The sequence below is a fragment of the Tenrec ecaudatus genome, chromosome 4 (genome assembly GCF_050624435.1).
Source record: "Tenrec ecaudatus isolate mTenEca1 chromosome 4, mTenEca1.hap1, whole genome shotgun sequence".
Lineage (NCBI taxonomy): Eukaryota > Metazoa > Chordata > Mammalia > Afrosoricida > Tenrecidae > Tenrec > Tenrec ecaudatus.
In genome coordinates, this window is record NC_134533.1 from 20,074,623 (window position 1) to 20,093,158 (window position 18,536).

At 37.8% G+C, this 18,536-nt stretch overlaps 1 protein-coding gene across 1 annotated transcript; it reads right to left on the reverse strand.

Moving 5' to 3' along the window:
- Positions 1-17,129: 17,129 nt before the first annotated feature.
- On the reverse strand, positions 17,130-18,083 carry LOC142446472 (olfactory receptor 10AG1-like). Its single transcript, XM_075548222.1, has one exon. It carries the CDS (start codon positions 18,081-18,083, stop codon positions 17,130-17,132), a length of 954 nt encoding a protein of 317 aa, XP_075404337.1.
- Positions 18,084-18,536: the final 453 nt, after the last annotated feature.

Sequence of the window (18,536 nt, forward strand, 5' to 3'; positions counted from 1 at the left end):
ACAAGTTTATTTTGATTGTCTCAACAAACCAACCAACAAGAAATCCAATAAGAAAACCAAGGCCCAAATTCTGCGGCAATATAAAATCTTAGAGATAAGTTTCAGAATTGTCAATTTTAAATTTCATGTTTGCTAGTTTTATTTCATTTGTTTTAATAATGACTTGTTTTCCATTGCATACTTGGCTCCATGTATGTTGATATCTAAGTTTATTTACCTTGCTGAATCCGAATCCAACTCCATTGCTGGCAAAGATGATTAAATGGATAACTGGATGGATTGAAGATGGTATAAAGGAAAGTGGAAACATTAATATATAGGAAACATATACTGATCTCTTTAATGCAACTTGCAAGGAGAAAAATTAGAATATCTTTTTTTTTTCCTGTAAAGAATTTCAAACACAAACGTCAAACTTCCTGCTACTGAGTCCATTCTGACTCACAGCAACTCTGTAGGAGAGAGTAGAGCTGAGAGAGTAGAGCTGCTCCCAGGGGTTTGCCCAAATTAACTGTTTACTATTAAAATAAATGAATAAACTCACTGCCATTGAGTCGATGCTGACTCACAGAGCTCTGATGGCATAGTAGTTATGAGTTCAGCTGCTAACCCTTAGGTAAGCGATTTGATACCACCAGATGGTCCTCAGGGGAAAGCTGAGACTTTGTACTCCCTTAAAATTTGCTACTGGTAGCTGCCATTGAGTGGGTCTTACCCATGTCATCCCTATGCACAGCAGAACAAAACACTGCCTGGACCTTTGCTGTCCTCACAGTTGTTCTTATACCTGAGCCCATTGCTGCAGCCACTGTACCAATGCATCCCATTGGGGCCTTCCTCTTTCATCTGCCCCTCTGTTTTACCCAGGATGATCAGGGACTGTTCTCTCCTGACAATATGTCAAAAATACATGTGATGAGTTACATTCTTAGAAGCTTGCAGGAACAGTCAGTCTATCCTGTCTTATAGGGAAAGTTTGTATGAGAAGACAAAGCCTCATCTTTGTACCTCTGAAGAGCTGATTGTTTCTGAGGGCAGACCACGTGGTGGCTGCCCCAATGTGTAATCCATTATGCCACGAGGGTTCACTTGTGAACAAGTTGTTGTCTTACATGCCATAGAGTTGGTTCCTACTCATAGTGACACTATGTATCTGTGTTCAACAGAACAAAACACCCCCCAGCCCTATGCCCTCCCCATGCTTGTCCCTGTGCTTGAGCCCATGTTGTCAGATACTGTAACCATCCATCTCATTCAGGGTATTCCCCCTTTTCACATCTCCTTTATTTCCCAAGCATCATGTCCTTTTCTAGGGACTTAGCTCTCCTGATAATATGTCCAAACTGTGTGAGACAAGTCTTGCCATCCTCACGTCAAGAGAGCATTCGTCTGTACTTCTGCCAAGACAGATTTGTTTGTTCTCTTGGCAGTTCATGATACTGAATTTAGATACTAAACCAAAACAAACTCTCCGCCATAAGTCCCTGCTAACCCATTGTAACCCTGTAGGAACAGTTAGATATGCCCTGTGGGTTTTGCAAACTGTAACTCTATAAAACAAGGAAGTCTCATCTTTCTTCCAACGATCAATAGTTGGTTTCACATTCCCAACCTTGAGAAGTACTGCATCACCAGGCCTCCGACTAACTTTGACAATAGCATAGATTGTGCAATTATCAATTGAAGAGAGTAAGTAAACATAACCTAGCTGAATTTTTTACATGAAGCAAAATTATGATAGTAGAAGAAAAGCTAATGTTTCTAAATATATATTTGAAAGAACTCATAAAAATTCTATAAATCTTGACAAGAGAGCATCCAAGCTAGCTAAATATATATTTTTGTATCCATCACAATGCTTGGTTTCAAGTGAACACTTAATGAATATTAGTTGATGAATTAAGAAGAGTTGATTTTTTTTAAAGTTGTAAGTTGACTTCAAATGAAATAAAATCATTATGTATGATCCTCTCCCTGAAGAATAGTTAGCTGATATTACTTTTTGATGTTTATATAGTTCATAGTGCCTGTACTGAGAATTATATTTGTTTCTGAGGTCTCAGAATATTTTGGGGAGTACAAATAAATGAAACATGGTCTTGAAGTACAGGAAAATTGAAGCTAACCTTGAAGATGGACATAAAAATTATGTATAAAGGTAGAGCTAAGAGAATACTTTGGTCCTGGGACTTTGGCTTTAAATAGATTCAATCAACATGCTATGATTCACTAATTTGTTTTCCCCAAAGATAAGAGAATATGATCTTAGGATAGAAAATAAAATGTAAATTAATTCAAACTATCAGGTAATCAGCCACAATACAGATATCTTATCTGTAAAAAAATTTTTAAGGTTTATTTAAACATATGATAGTTTAGATTAATGAAGAGACTATAAGAAAGGTTAATGTAGAGTAGATTGCCTGTGGGTTTCTGACTGAGAAAGGTGCTTTCCCACTGGCGTGGGTGTTAATTAAGAACTAGTTTTTTTTTACTAAATTTACTTCCTCTTACTTACTCCATAAGAATGACAAATTAAAGAATCAATGTTTTTTTCCCTTGGAGACACAAAAACCAGCTTCTATATCATTAAAACATATCTAATATCCACAGAAGCTACATTCTAAGAACTGTTTTCCAAGTATCCATTTACAGATTCAAGAGTTTTTATATAAATCATCTTGACAGTAAGGAACTCATGAATGCAATACTCTAAACAATCCCATTTGAAAATGATTACTAGGGAATAATTAATAAGATAATTGGCATAATGTGTTGTTGTTTTAATTAGTTATATAGCTAATTTTAAGAGAGACACAGGAATCATTGATATAAAAGGTTAAATTTATTTCTTTTTAATGTCATTATTTAAATTAACACCCAGAATTCTACAATGTCTTCCTTTAGGGAGTTCTTTAAATATTGCTCAAATATATAAAACATGATAGTTGTCTCTTAAATTTAACAAGCAAATATTTTTAAATAACTGTAATATTATCCTAATTAAATGATAAAATGTTGGATATAAAATATTTATTAGGTATTATTAATTAAATAGAATCACAATTTTTAATTCATTCTAAATGAGAAGTAACAGAAAGGAATTTTATTCACATTCTAAAATTTAAAAATATAAAATTTTAACACTATATTGAATGGATTTTCATAATAGCCTAAATATTTAAGAATATGATAGTGAATAGAAAACTGGTGTTCAAAGAGTCCATAATAAGGTTTTGGTGTTTTCAACTTGGTGCTTTGTTGCTATTACTTAAATATTTGAAACTCCAATTTTGAACCTAAAACTATCAAATTTCTCAGTCCCTACTCTTTACACTATGACACTGTTTAGATAAATGATTTCAAAACATTTCCTTTGCCACAGTACATACAGAGTTTGACATAGTTCATACACCAGCTCATTCCAGAAAAATTACCCAAACATCAAATTAGCAAGCAAGTCCCTAGAAATCTTGGAAAATGTTTTAATCTTTCAGCATTGTTGGAGATCATCGATGTAACTCAGATCTTATGATGGTAGATCACATTCTGCTTCTCACAAATAACTTCCTTTTTATACTTCCTTATTTTCTTTTAAGCCACCGTTATATAATTAGGTAGGCTAGTACCTCACTTTTTTCCATGCATATGATACTGTGAGTTCTATATCAGAATATATCTTCCTTAAGCAATAAATCTAGATTTCTGTATTTCCCTAACTTGTATGACACTATCACAATAGGAGGAATCATTTTTCTGACACATTCTTTAAATTAAAAATGGGTTTAAATTAAGTTTGTTTTCTGAAAATCACCACATTAGCAAGGCTAATGACAATTTACCACTAAGTACTTAACAAACTGTAAAAGAAGTGAAAATTGTCATTTCCAGAAATTGGTAAAAATAATCCACAAGAGGGGGGTGTTCTCCTGTGGGACATATAGTCAGTTCATACTTTTATGAGTGTGAGAGCAACCCGCACCCTGACTAGTAACAAACCACATAATGTATTTCCTATTGCAAATGTGCTGAGAGCATGGAAAATTTGACAAGATACTTATTATTGCCGGGGCAAAGACAGAAGGAAATACTCTCACAAACTTTCAATATCTAAGTATTGAAATATTAGTAGTTCACATGAATCTATTTAGAATTTCTTCATGCAGGAAAGCACTCAGAGGTAGACGGATGGCGCCTTCAGGGACAAATAGTGTCTCCTTAACTCTCTGTTGTTTCTTGCCTAGGAATGAAAGCATAAAGTGAAAAGGAAAATTATGAAACATAGTGGAGACAGGAAAATAGGATACCTAGTCAAGAGGAAAAACAATTATTATAATAAAAATACAGGTAGTTCAAGTTTTATAATGATTGAATTGAGGTTCTGATCATCTCTAAGTGCCATTTTGGTACAAGAGCATTGGGCATGTGATACTCAATATTGGAGAATGAGATTGTCAGCTGTTGGTTAGTCCCATATATACTCAGCCCAGGGGAATAGGACTCAATATCCTGCATTCTCATATGGGGATTTCACTTGAGAATACAGTGAAGCAGTAGGGACTTTAAGTTAGCAAAACAATGAAAATCACAAGAAAGGATCAAATGAAAAAAATACAAAATCTTAGAAATAAAGCTCAAAATCCATTTAACATTAGGCAGGATATGTGGAAGAAAATGTCTTTCTGCTATATCAGAAGTTATATAGTATAAAAGTTATATGAAAAATCAGAAATTAACATACATTACCCACTCTGAAGCAAAGAAAAACATGCATTCAGACAATACTCCAGAGGCAAATCGTCAGGCAATAACTGGGTCAATATCAAAAGGTGTAACATTTATAATGTGAGTCCAAAAGGGACAGGGGAATAAAAATGGATAAATAAATGTTTGAAGAAATATCTTAAAACATATTCGATAAATACATCTCTGTGAATCACAATGAACAAAAGCATAATGAAAGCAATGTGAATCACATCTAGATATATCAGTTACACAAAAGAAATAAAATTAAATCAGGAATTATTTTTTAATTGAGTAGAAAAATGAAAAGTGAAGCAAATATAAAGGAAATATTTGTTTCAGATTAGAGAAATAAATGGCCCATCGAATTAATTCTGACATATAGGAACTCTTTATGGCAGAGTAGAAATGCCCCTTGGGTTTCCAAGGCTGTGAATATTTCCATGGTCAGGTTGCCTAGTCGTTCTCCCACGGAACCACCACTAGGGGGCGCATGTTGACCTTGTAGTTAGTAGCCTAATGCAAGGAGAGAGGCTACAAAAAGTTTGTGAGAAAGTTCCAGAAACATTATGAAGATCCTTTATTTATCAAACCTAAACACTTGAGCTGTCGCAGTAGGACTATAGAAGCTGAGAATATATGAAGAGTTATATCACAGTAACACTCTCTTTTATGGGGAGAAAATAGATAAATATCTTTATGTTCATGCAAAGATATTTATAAGTGTCAATAATATTTTATTATGAAACAATGTATTTGTTGGAGAACATATATCTAGAGAAAGTTATATAAAGAAATATTGATAACAATTGCTTTTGTTAGGTGCTGTAGGATTGGTTTTGGCTCAGTGATTCCATGGTCAGTAGAAGAAAACATTCCCTGTCCAGCATCATCCCCACTATTGTTCCTGGAGCTCTTTATGCAGTCGCTGTGTCAATTAATCATCTTACAGGTCGTTCCTTTTTAGCTCATGGTCTACTTTATTAGGCAGAAAGTCCTCAAAGGACTGGGTTCTCATAATAATATGCCAAGAGTGTATGAGACACAGTCTCAAGAGCCTAATTTCTAGCAATCATTTGGCTGCACATTTTCAAAGACAGATTTGCTAGTATTTTGGGATGTCTATGACATATTTAGTATTATGTAGCCATATTGTAATTCAAGTACACCAATTCTTCATACTCTCTTATTTATTTTCCAGTTTTCGCATGCATTTGAGACATTCGAAAGTATCATGGTGTGAATCAGTTGCACCTTATTCTATAAAGTGTTATCTTTGTTTTTTAAAACTTTAAAATACCTTTATTCTTTAACATTTTAAGTGGTCTCATGGCGCAGATCAGCCCAATGCAATTTGTCATTTGATTTCTTGACTGTTATTTCCTTAAGCATTGACTGTGGATCCAAGTAAAACGAATTCCTTGACAACTTCAAGCAGTCTCATGATATTGCTGACAGGTCCACTTGTGAGGCTTTTTGTTTTCCTTACATTAGGTAATCCATATTGAAGTCTGCAGTCTTTGATCTTCAATATACAAAGTTCACGCTAAACCAAGACCACCCCCATCAGCTTGATTCTGATTTGTGGTGACGTTATCTGCCAGAGTAAAATGGCTAGGCAAAGTTTAGGGGATGGAGCCTTACACGTGTAGAATGTCTCATCTTTCTGCCATGGAGGATCTGATGGGCTGAAACCACTGATTTTGGGGATAGCCTATCTATGTGTAACCTGCTGTGACACAGGACTACTTTTCATTTATAAATGACATATATGGAGCGATGTTTAAAAGGTCAGTGTTAAAGGCAATCATCAAATTCCATTTAGACAGGAATACACAAAGCTTTTATTTCCATTAAATATCAATTGCTGAAGATAGATTAATCAAATCCACAATTTTAATGAAGACATTGAATCTTTAGAAAACTTTCCATCAAATTATATATGAGATCTTTCCTATATTGAGTGGCCAAAATCAATAAATACTAACATCCAGAAAACTAGAATAATTTTGCAAAGTTGTCAAGAAAGTATAATCCTATATTTACCAATTGATCTTCAGTTCGATTAAAATAAACCAAAATAATAAAGGTACATTAATATATACGTTGGTTATTGAAGAAGTTTTCACTCTTTTATATTATTAGTTTAGTGGACAAAATAGGGACATAGCATTTTAGAAAAGAAGGAAAGAAATTAAACATATTAATTAGCACAAGAAAGATGAGGAAAGCCACAATCTAGGAAAGCCACAGGACCAGTTGTAGTCTGTACTGTAGGGCGGGAATCAACTTGATGGCAGCGAGGAGGGAAGTGAAATCTATTACATTTGTGAAATGAAAAGCGTTCCAGTGTCTAATTAAGTCGGTTCTCTTCTTTAGGTGAATTACATTGCAGGACATTCATTTCTGCAAAGAAAAAACAAACATTGGGATAATTGTCTTAAAAAAATGGCTTACATGAAATCTGATGTAATTTCCACAAGTTTTATCTAACTGCAACCAGTATTTAGATGTTAACATGTCCAAATGTGTTTACATTCTAAATCGATATCTGGAGTTCACAGTAATGCAGTTAATTATTAGGAAAGTTAAAACTACTACCATTGTATTAATTATGATTGTGATAAATATAAGTAGCTCAATGATTTGTTCAAGATATTAATGTTAAAAAATCAGTTATCTGAACTTTGGAGAGGCTATTCTCCCATCACAGTGCAATTCTGTTTTATTAAGTTAAAATAAATATCAAACAAACAAAACTCTCAGCACCATTTTTCATCATAGTTTTGTTTTCATTCATTAGTATAAGACACCCTTATAACACAAAGGGTTAAATAAGTGTAGATTAGATATAATAATTATTTATAAACTATTAAGAGACCAGGGGGAAGGGGGAAGTGGGGAGGGAGGAGGAGGGGGGAAAAGGGAAATCGAGCTGATTCCAGGAACCCAAGTGGAAGGTGAATTTTGAGAATGACGAGTGCAACGAATGTATAAGGGTTAAAACAAAACAAACCAACAAAAACTGTTGGCTGCAAACCAAAAAGATTGGCAATTTGGAAGGACCAGTTTCTCTGCAGCAGAAACATGAGGGTGTCTGCTCCCCTACAAGCTTATACTCTTGTAAACACCCAAGTAGCCATCCTGTGAGTCAGAACTGGCTGGAGGATGATGAGTTGGGTTGGGTTGGGTTGGGTTGGGTTAATTCTCCTCCTCCTCTTCCTCCTTTTCCTCCTCTTCCCCATCATGGATTATGTATGAAAATCTAGTAACATGGAAAATATCAGATGAAAAAAATGTATGCATTTCTAATTCTGTAATGGGAAAAAGCCCCAAAGCATAAATAAGTCATGTCAGAGAGTAAAAGATATAATTAGTGTGATTGCATAGAGCTATGACATGAACTAAATTGTACAATCAAAGCAAAGAGATTGACGCAAGGGAATTGCAAGGAGAATATCTGAGGGGAAATAACACTTGGTAATCTCTGTTTATGAGTCATTGATCCAAAAATATAGAGTTAGGAAGATGGATATTAAAGACTACTCACAAATGTTCACTTTTTTGGATGAAGCCAGAAAACAGGTTTGATGTTTCAATGAGGAAAAAACAAAACCTGTCAAGGATAGAGAAAACTGACTTAGTCCCAATAATGTGGGCTTTGGCGTATCAAGGCATAGGTTTCCAAAGTTTCCTCCTCTTTACATTCATAGACTTAATTGTTCCTTTTAAAATCCAAATTGGAACAGGAGTTGTGTTTGGAGTACAGCCATGAAAGGTAAAATAAGCCATGGTGAATTACGTGAGTTAGTAATTGCTAAAGGGAGCCCAGGTGACATAGTGGCTAAGCTTTGGTCTGCTAACCACAGGCCAGCTGTTTAAAACCACAAGCCACTCTCCAGGAAAAAGACCTGGCTGTCTGCTCCCACACACAGTTACAGTCTAGGGACCCAATAGAGATGGTTCTACACTGTCCTATAGTGGCTCCGTGAGTAGGAATCAACTCAATGGCAATGAGTTTAGGGATTATTTGTCTGATACTTGCTAAAAAGTATATCGAAATATTTGCAGCACATTGTGGCAGAGACAGTGAGTGTAGGAATTTCCTGTTGGATCAGGTTTTCTGGTAAGAATTTATTAGGATAAAGCTAAGTGTGTGTAAGTTTTATTTTAGAACATGAGTTTATTAATACTACATGAGGGTGAAGGGCATTTTGGGTTCAGTGTTAGAATTTTAATATTCTATGCAGTAGATCTGGGTTCATAATTTTGGTAAATGAACTTCAAGTGTAGCCACTATTCTTTGATCAATGTAGATGTAAACCTTACTAAGATGCTGAACAGGTTTCAAAACAATTTCTAGGTTAAGAAGGACTAAAAGGCCTGACACTCTACTTTGGAAAATAAGATAAATAGTACCTTGTGGACCAAGAGGACCTGATGGGCATGAATAATCAAAGAGACGGGAAAAGAATTAGTGGTGTTTTCTTGTGTTATGTTTGAGGGTGCCTTAATTTGGGGACCACTGAACAGCAGCGAACAATAAAAGTTCCAAATGGGAGCAAAGCAATTTAAAAAATATTAGGGGTTCCCTCCCCAAATCCAGAATTGCTCTCAGCAGAGCAGAGCTTTCTTAGCAGGCATTTTTCCTTCTAGGCGAGCACCCAGCACCTCATTCTGAGTTAATGCACCCAGTGGCATCACCTGGAAAGATTCTCTTTGGTCACAGTGAATTTTTTCTTTTTTTAAAAAAAACATTTTATTAGGGCTCATACAACTCTTATCACAATCCATACATACATCGGTTGTATAAATCACATCTATACATTCTTTGCCCTCATCATTTCTCCACTTAAGCCCTTTGCATCAGGTCCACTTCTCCCCCCTCCCTCCCCGATCCCCCCTCCCTCATGAGCCCTTGATAATTTATAAATTATTATTTTGTCATATCTTGCCCTGTCCGGAATCTCCCTTCACCCCTTTTCTGTTGTCCATCCCCCAGTATCGGCCACTCACACCCCTGGTCCTGACGGTATCATCTGCCTTGGATTCCCTGTGCCTCCAGCTCCTATCTGCACCAGTGTACATCCTCTGCTCTATCCAGACTTGCAAGGTAGAATTCAGATCATGATAGTTGAGGGGGAGGAAGCATTTAGGAATTGGAGGAAAGCTGTATTCTTCATCGGTGCTACTTCACAACCTGACTGACTCATCTCCTCCCCTAGACCCCTCTGCAAGGGGATCTCCAGTGGCCGACAAATGGGCTTTGGATCTCCACTCTGCATTTCCACCTTCATTCACTATGGTAAGGTTTTTTGTTGTTGTTTTGATGATACCTTACACCTGTACCCTTTGATACCTTGTGATCTCACAGGCTGGTGTGCTTCTCCCATGTGGGCTTTGCTGATTCTGTGCTAGATGGCTGCTTGTTTACCTTCAAACCTTTAAGACCCCAGACGCTATCTCTCTTGATAGCCAGGCACCATCAGCTTTCTTCGTCATATTTGCTTATGCACCCATTTGTCTTCAGCTATCGTATCTTGGAGGTGTGCAACCAATGATATGATTTTTTTGTTCTTTGATGCCTGATAACTGATCCCTTCGGAACCAAGTGATCACACAGGCTAGTGTGTTCTTCCATGTTGGCTTTGTTGCTTCTGAGCTAGATGGCCACTTGCGTATCTTCAAGCCTTTAAGACACCAGATGTTTTATCTTTTGATAGCCGGGCACCAACAGCTTTCTTCACCACATTTGCTTGCTCACCTGCTTTGTCTTTAGCAGTTGTGTCGGGAGGGTGAGCGTCATAGAATGCCAATTTAATAGAAGAAAGTATTCTTGCATTGAGGGAGTACTTGAGTAGAGGCCCAATGTCCTTCCTCCACCTTAATACTAAGCCTATAAATAAAGGCACATAGATCTATTTCCCCATCTTCATATATATATTTGCATATGTACATGTCTTTGTCTAGACCTCTATAAATACCCTTTGCCTCCCAGTTCTTTCCTCTATTTCCCTTGACTTTCCTCCTGTCCCACTATCATGCTCCGTCCCCACCTGGGTTTCAGCTATACCTCTTAGTTACATTACCCTTGATCATGCTCTACCAGGCCTGCCATACCCAGGATTTGTTAACACCACTTCCTTTCCCCCAACCACTCCCTATTCCTTGTCCCCCAGAGCTATCAGTCCCATTGTTTTTCCTCCAGGTAGTCCATCCAGCCTATCTTATTTAGACAGACCTGCGGAGATAATAGCATGCACAAAAACAAGACAGAGCAAAACCAAGCAACAATATACAACAAAGCAACAACAACAAACCACTGACAAAGAACAAAATAAACCACAACAAGAAAGAAAAGCTTGTAGTTAGTTCAACTATCATTTGTTGGCCTTTAGGAGTGTTTTCCAGTCTAGTCTTTTGGGGCACCACACCCTGGCCCCAAAGTCCACTTTCATTCCCTGGGGGCTTTGCCACTCCATTCCCTTGCTGTTCCACTGCATACCCCCAGTGCTTTGCTTAGGTGTGTTGGGATCAGTTCAGGCACAATTCCCACATTGTGTATCTGGTGCTGTCCCCTGCAGGGCCATTGGTCAGCGAGGGACGTCATGTCTCATAGTGGGGCTGGCCATGTGGTCCTCTCTGTGGACTGGCTGCTCTAATAGGGTCATCGACTTCAGGGCCTGGTGGGCCAGGATGTGCTCCACTCTGCCCTACTCCCCGAATATTTTTATAAAAGCAGTTTCGCTTAAATCTCATTTTGTGTGATGGCTGATTTAAGAGGACAGCATTAGGCCATGACATTTTGTTTCCTGCGATGGAAAAAAAACCCACAGAAACTGCTGTGATGTCAAACACAGCTTACAAGGACAATGCTATGCAGAAAATTCAAGTGTATCAGTGGTTTTCTCATTTCAAAAAAGGCGATTGATGACAAAACTCATTATGAACATCTGTGAACTTCCCGACTAGATGAAAATATTGACTTATAGTACATGTGAAGTTCATTGCACCATGTCAGACTGTTAATCAAGCTTTTTATTTAGAGGTTCTGAAAAGATTGTGCAACAATGTGCAACAAAAAAGACCCAATTTGTGGCAGAAGGGGGACTGGTTTACCACCACAACAGTGCACCTGTTCACACAGCGATCACAGTGTGCCAATTCATGGCAAAAAACAGCATGCTTCTCTTGCCCCATGCATCTTACTCACTTGATCTCACTCTGTGTGACTTCTTCCACCCTTCCAACCCCCCACGAATAAAGAAGGACATGAAAGAACAGTGATCTGATGGCCTAGCAGGAGTGATGAAAGAAATGAGGGAGGTGCTGTCAGCCATCCACAGAGATGAGTTTGAAAAATGCTTCCCCAAATGGAATATCAGATTTAATAAATGTATTAAGTACAATGGAGAGTACTTTGAAGGTGATAATGTTTTTTATGAAAAAATTTAAATACCTACCTTTGAAAATAAATTCTGTTTTGGGGGTAACTCTCATATGTTCTAAATGCTCATTTGGTTTTAATTTTCAAGATTTATCAATAGATTGATGCAGTAGATAACCACATATATTTATACACTCACCTATTTAATTACTCATTCAACACACCCTCATTTTTCATTTATTGCTGATCTGGGTTGATGATGTAGAATCAGAGAAGAATGTTAGCACAGACTAGTATAAAGGTTTATACACATAGTCAATTAAGAAAACAACTTTAAAAAAATTTACTAGCTCTTACAGATATTACAACCACATTTCCATTAGAAGGAGCAAAATTGTGCAATTGCTGCCTTAATCATTTTCAATACATTTTCTTTTCTTCTGCAACTCCTTGATATCAGCTCCCTTCCTCCCCCAACCCACAGCCACTTGAAACTGGAGTATATTATATATTATTATTATTATTTGCTGTAACTCACACCATCCCATGTATCCATTTTCCCCAAATTCTGATGTTTGTTTCCATTCAGTGGGGTTTTACTGTCATTATAGCTCTCAGTTCCCCCTCCCACTCCCCACTCTCTATCCATATCCTCAGGAAGTCAATCCTCCCCTTGCTGTTTCTAAGGGGAAATCTATCTTGAATCCCATGCATCAGAAGACATTGGTTCTTCCCATGTGCATACACAGGTCTAGCAAGATTTGTGAAGTTAAACTAGAGCCATAATAGTAGGAGGAGGAAATTTTAAAGAACTGGAGGATAGTGTGTTTCATCGGTGTTATCCTGCAGTCTGGAGCTATCAACTCCTCCGTGTGGCCCTTCTGTGAGGGACTGTCCAATTAATTGTCTTACAGGTGGGCTGTGGGTCTTCACCTTGCCTATGCTCAGTTTGATTGCTTGTTTTTGAACTTCTGATTAATTTTTCCTAGACACCTCATGATCACACAGGCTGGCATGCTTCTTCCAGGTGGATTTTAATACATTCTTGCTAGATAGCCTCCTGTTTGACTTCAAGCCTTTAAGAGCCAGGACACTATATATTTTATAGCTGTGCACTATAAGCTTTATTCACCACATATGCGTATGCACCCCTTTTGTCTTCACTGATTCTGGCGGGAAGATGTTTTCTGTACATAGCCACAGTATTAGAATAAACTGTTCTTGTTCAGAGGTAGGGATAAAGTAGAGGCCCAAAGTCCATCTGTTTCCCTATCATACTTACTTATGTATACATACCTATGTAACTATACCTATCTTTATATATTTATAGATTTACATATCCATATTATATATAATAAAATTCTTATATATAATTATTTATATAATTCTTATATATATATAATTCTTACTTCCTAGTTGTTTCCTCTTTCTCTCCTTCTTTCTTTCTTTCTTTCTTTCTTCCCTCCTTTCCAACTATCATGCTTACTCCCTCTTTTTCTCTCAGTAATTCCTCTGGGGAACATTGCAATTGCTCAACAAACCCAAGGGACCCTACACCCTCTCACTGTCGATTTTAGATCCCTTACTATTCCCCTGTCCCTGATGTGACTGGCTCACTGCTCCTTTAATCCCGTATACTTACAAGGATATTTAACCAAAACAGTTGACATATTCACTTGTGTTCCTAGTTTTTATAGTGATATAGTGGTATATATCATGCTTTTATTAATGCAACAGCATTCTGCTTTATTAGTTGAAATTTAATACCTATATCATATCATTTCACATTTCAGTCGTGTCAGGTAGAATTTGCCATTGCTACCACAATCATTTTCAAAACATTCTTTTTCTACATGGACTCCTTGATATCACCTCACTTTTACCGCCCGCCGCCATCCGCTCCAACTGTACCCTCCTCTCCTGCCCAACCCCCATTCTACTTGCTGTCCATATAGATTGACAAAAACCTGGGTTTCATATCCCAAAACATGGAAAAGCATATGACACAGCTTCAAGAGGGTGACCTCCATTGACATAAGACATCTGAGATATGAACATTCTGATATGAACATAACACTCTAATATGAACAAACAAAAATGGAACAAAACAACACAACCCCCAATACAGAAAAATGTTGAAAACCAGATCAGGTTCATCTTGCAACACAAGGGGGTCTACTGACAAGGTTGTAACTGCTCAGGTGAGATTCCTGCCTTTGATCTTCTATCTGCTAAGTTAGCACTGTGAGCATCTCCCTCTGATACTGAACCTTCCTTTGACTTTGGATTAAGTGGATTCCAATCCTTTGTTTACTGATAATGGTGAGCTTCTCTCATTGGGGGCTCAGTTGACATCTCAGTTAGATGGCTGCTTGTTTGGAGACAAGACTTTAAGACCACAGATGCTATTCTATCTGATAACTTGGCACCATCAAAATTCTTTCCCACATTTTGCTACAGGACCCATATATCCGTGTTCCCTTCTTAAGGCGAGTATTGAGCTGGGCCACAATGTAAGAACTAATTGTTCTTAAGTAGGAACTAGGATGTGGTGTGAGTCCAAAACCTCTTCTTGGATCTATGCCTTTAAAACATTTTTTTTTTACTTTGCTGTACATTGCAAGTAATACACATGGCATATAATTGCATAGTTCATTCCTATCCAAGAGAATTGTACAATTGCTTCCATAATCAATTTCCAAATATGTGTTTCCTTCTTTGATTCCTTGACATAATCTCCCTCATAACCACCACCGCTCTATATTACCCCTTCCCAGAAACCCTTGTTATATTTTCTCTCCCTAGAGATGCAATGTCCCTTGGTTTCATTTACAGAAAAACAGAGAAACAAATAACATAATTTCAAGAGGGTGCCCCCCAATTAGGGATGCATCTCTGAAATGCACCCTAATATGATCAAGCATAAGAAAAATCTAAGGTTGACTGTCACAGGATTGCCGGATAATTTGTATTTTATACAGCTACAGGGCATCAATGTAGGAAGACTTTGTCCACCAACCAACAGTACACCACCCTTGGTATAGCTGTATTCTCCTACTTCAGACAGCATGTCGTTCTGACATAAGTCCTGAGGTTACACGTGTGTCTGAGGTAGAGCCCAGTACACCCAGGATAGTTCCTGCATGTCATCACCGGGGTGTAGCCTCTGGAAAATGCAAAATGTTCCAGTGATCCAGGATTCAGTGTCCTAGTGTTCCGTAGAACTTTTTCTTAGTTCCTGGGATACCCCAAGATGCCCTAGTGCCATTTTGACCACCTGCTTCAAGCCTCTAAAAACACTCCCCATCTAATGTTCCCCAAAGCATCTTCAGTCTCTCCATCCCACACCTGGAGATGAGCCCTCTCTCCCGTCCCCTCAATACATATGCACCTATGTTCCCACAAACTTGACCTTTTCCTCTCTCTTCTCTGAGCTGCCCCTCCCATCAGTAAGCCTCATCCCTCTGACAGGGTTGCTTCCTTCTCAACGGGACCATTTCTTTTTTTATGAGAACGATTCAAATTAGACTTGTTTCCAAATATATATCTATCTCTATATCTCTATATCTATATATAGATATATTCCCAAGCACAGAAAATTCAGGACAGGTGTGTCAGAATACATCCGAAAATAAAAGTGACTTATATGTCAATGGCGGAATGAACAGATTAGATGTTTCTCTTATATTTAAACAGACACTCTGGCCTAAGACACCCATTCCCGACTACAATTTAATTTACGCTGGTTGATGAACTTTCACCTGAATTATAGAAAGGTCTATAAAGTGCATCAATGAAATTCTTATTTCCGAAGCTGTATATCATGGGATCAATATTGGAGTCAAAATGCAGAAGAAAAGAGAGAGAGGCTTCTCTGTTCCTGCAAAATGATTGAATTTGGGATTTAGACAGATGATGAAAGCAGATCCCAATTCCAGAAAGTTGTCTTCACTTGAGGTGCATTAGCCAAAAATTGAACCCAGGTCTACTGCATAGAATGTAAATATTCTAATACTGTACCACACATGCGCTCTATCCTCATAGAGAATTATTCCACTGGAAGGGGAAGAATCACAGCAGGGATACATGCACTTTCTGGCACAATTAAACTTCAGAGTTAAAAAGAAAGAATAGCAAGGAAGGACTGAAGGAGATCATAAACACTGGAGGGGGTGCGAGGTGCTGTTGTCTTGTGGGGATTGCAATCCAAGGGTGGATGAACTGTTGAACGGAAGACCAACACACTCTGTAAACTTTATCCAACTTTCAACATTTCAAAGAGATAGTGAAAGAAACAGAGTAAAATATTCTCCAATTCAACAATCTCTACAAACATAATACAATGACAATTAATACATTTTTAATGGTGTGAAACCATTATCATTAAAATTTTTTCTTATTCCTCATGCTTTTATTTTATGCAGTGGCTAGGGGGTGTCTTAGGAAATCATTTTCAACCGCCATTGACCCTTAACAGCAGTGCCAGGTGACTGGGGACAGAGTGGCTATAGTCAGATAAGTTTTCAGTGAAAGATGTCTGGCTGACTTTGTCCAAGAACACTAAGAGGAGGGAAGTAATAGCGGCGCCTGATGGCCATGGCTGGACTCAGGAGCACCCACTCCCACAAGGTGGGGCCCATTTACTGGTTCAGTCTCATTATTTTCATGGTAGATTCCCTCTGCTGTGGCCCATGTGAAAAAACATGTAGTACCTTGTTACAATTTATTCCATCCACATTAATATAAATCCAATGTGTCCAGAGCAAGAAGTATCATTTTCTCACCCTCCCACAAAATGTTTTCTATATATTTGAATATTTAATATAAGTGGGATCACATAGTGTTTGTCCTAGTGTGACGCAAACATCTCACTCAACACTAAGTTCCAAGTTCCATATAGGATTTGGTGTATAACAGAACTATATTTCTTTTTGTAATTGGGTGGATTCCGTTGTGTGTAAATACAACAATTTTTAATGGCTGGAGATTTTGGGGGTTTCTACCTTATATAACTTTTAAGAAATAGTTTTCTCAGTGCAGCAATAACATCCTTGTTCCTGAGACAGTATATCATGGGATTAAACATTGGAGTCACAATGGTGTAGAACAGAGAGAGAAGCCGCTCCGTTAATGCAGAGTGACTGGATTTGGGGTTTAGATAGGTGATGGAACCAGATCCGAAGAACAAAACCACCACCAGCAGGTGTGAGGAACATGTGGAGAAGGCTTTTGCTCTTCCTGAGGCTGTTGGCAACTTCAGGATGGTGGAGATGATTTTGCTGTAGGAGGCCAGGATCAGCATGAAAGGGATGGCAACAATAAACACGGCTAATATATACACAGCCATCTCGTTAACAGAAGTGTCCCCACAGGCCAGTTTGATAATGGGTGGGATATCACAGAAGAAGTGGTTAATTTCCTTAGAAGCACAAAAATCCAGAGAGAAAATCTGCGCTGTTTGTCCTATCTGGACTGGAATTCCAATGACCCAGGAGCCAACTGCTAGCTGGACACACACCTTTTGGTTCATGACTAGAGGGTAGTGCAGAGGGTTACAGATGGCCACATAGCGGTCATAAGCCATCACAGCCAGAAAGAAGCACTCAGTGGCCCCCAGAATAAGAAAGAAACAGAGCTGGGTGGCACATTCCAGGAAAGAAATGCTTCTGTATTGAGTCCAAAGATTCACCAGCATCCTGGGAATTGTGACTGATACATAACAGATTTCCAATACTGAAAAAATTGCCAGAAAAAAGTACATGGGCTTCTGTAAGGCAGGATCAAGTCTGGTTAATATGATGATGAGGCTATTCCCAACTATGATGATCATGTACATGGAGAAGAATGCTCCAAATAGAAATCCTTGGAGATTTGAAAGGTCTGAGAATCCCAGCAGGACAAAGTGCATCCCTGTGGACACGTTACCCTCTGCTTTCTGTGCTTCTTGTCTCATCTGTAGGAATGGTTTAGTCAGAGGTACAAGTTACTTCACAGTTTTTGCCTTTTCTAGTCTTACATACAAACTGGTTATTGTATGCCTTACAGGTTTCTTATTTCTCCATAGGAATAAACGCTATGAATACAGTTTCTCCAGAATGATGGCTAAATATATTTTTAAATTATTACCGAACAACTCCCAAGAAACATTTCTTTTGACTATGTTTGCAGATGTGTGTTTCCTTTATTTCTCTTTTTCTGGTGATGAGATAAAAGAAGTAAATCTTGCTTTTCATATCAACTCTAAAAATCACAAAATAAAACTTCACAAAATTTGAAAATTATTTCAGTGACAGTAAGCATTCCATTCGTTGCGATTCTTTGCTCTATCTTCTCTCAATTCTGTTTGTCAATAATATGAATTAAAGCCTTAGTTCTTTACATAAATACATTTTCTAGAAGCCTGTTA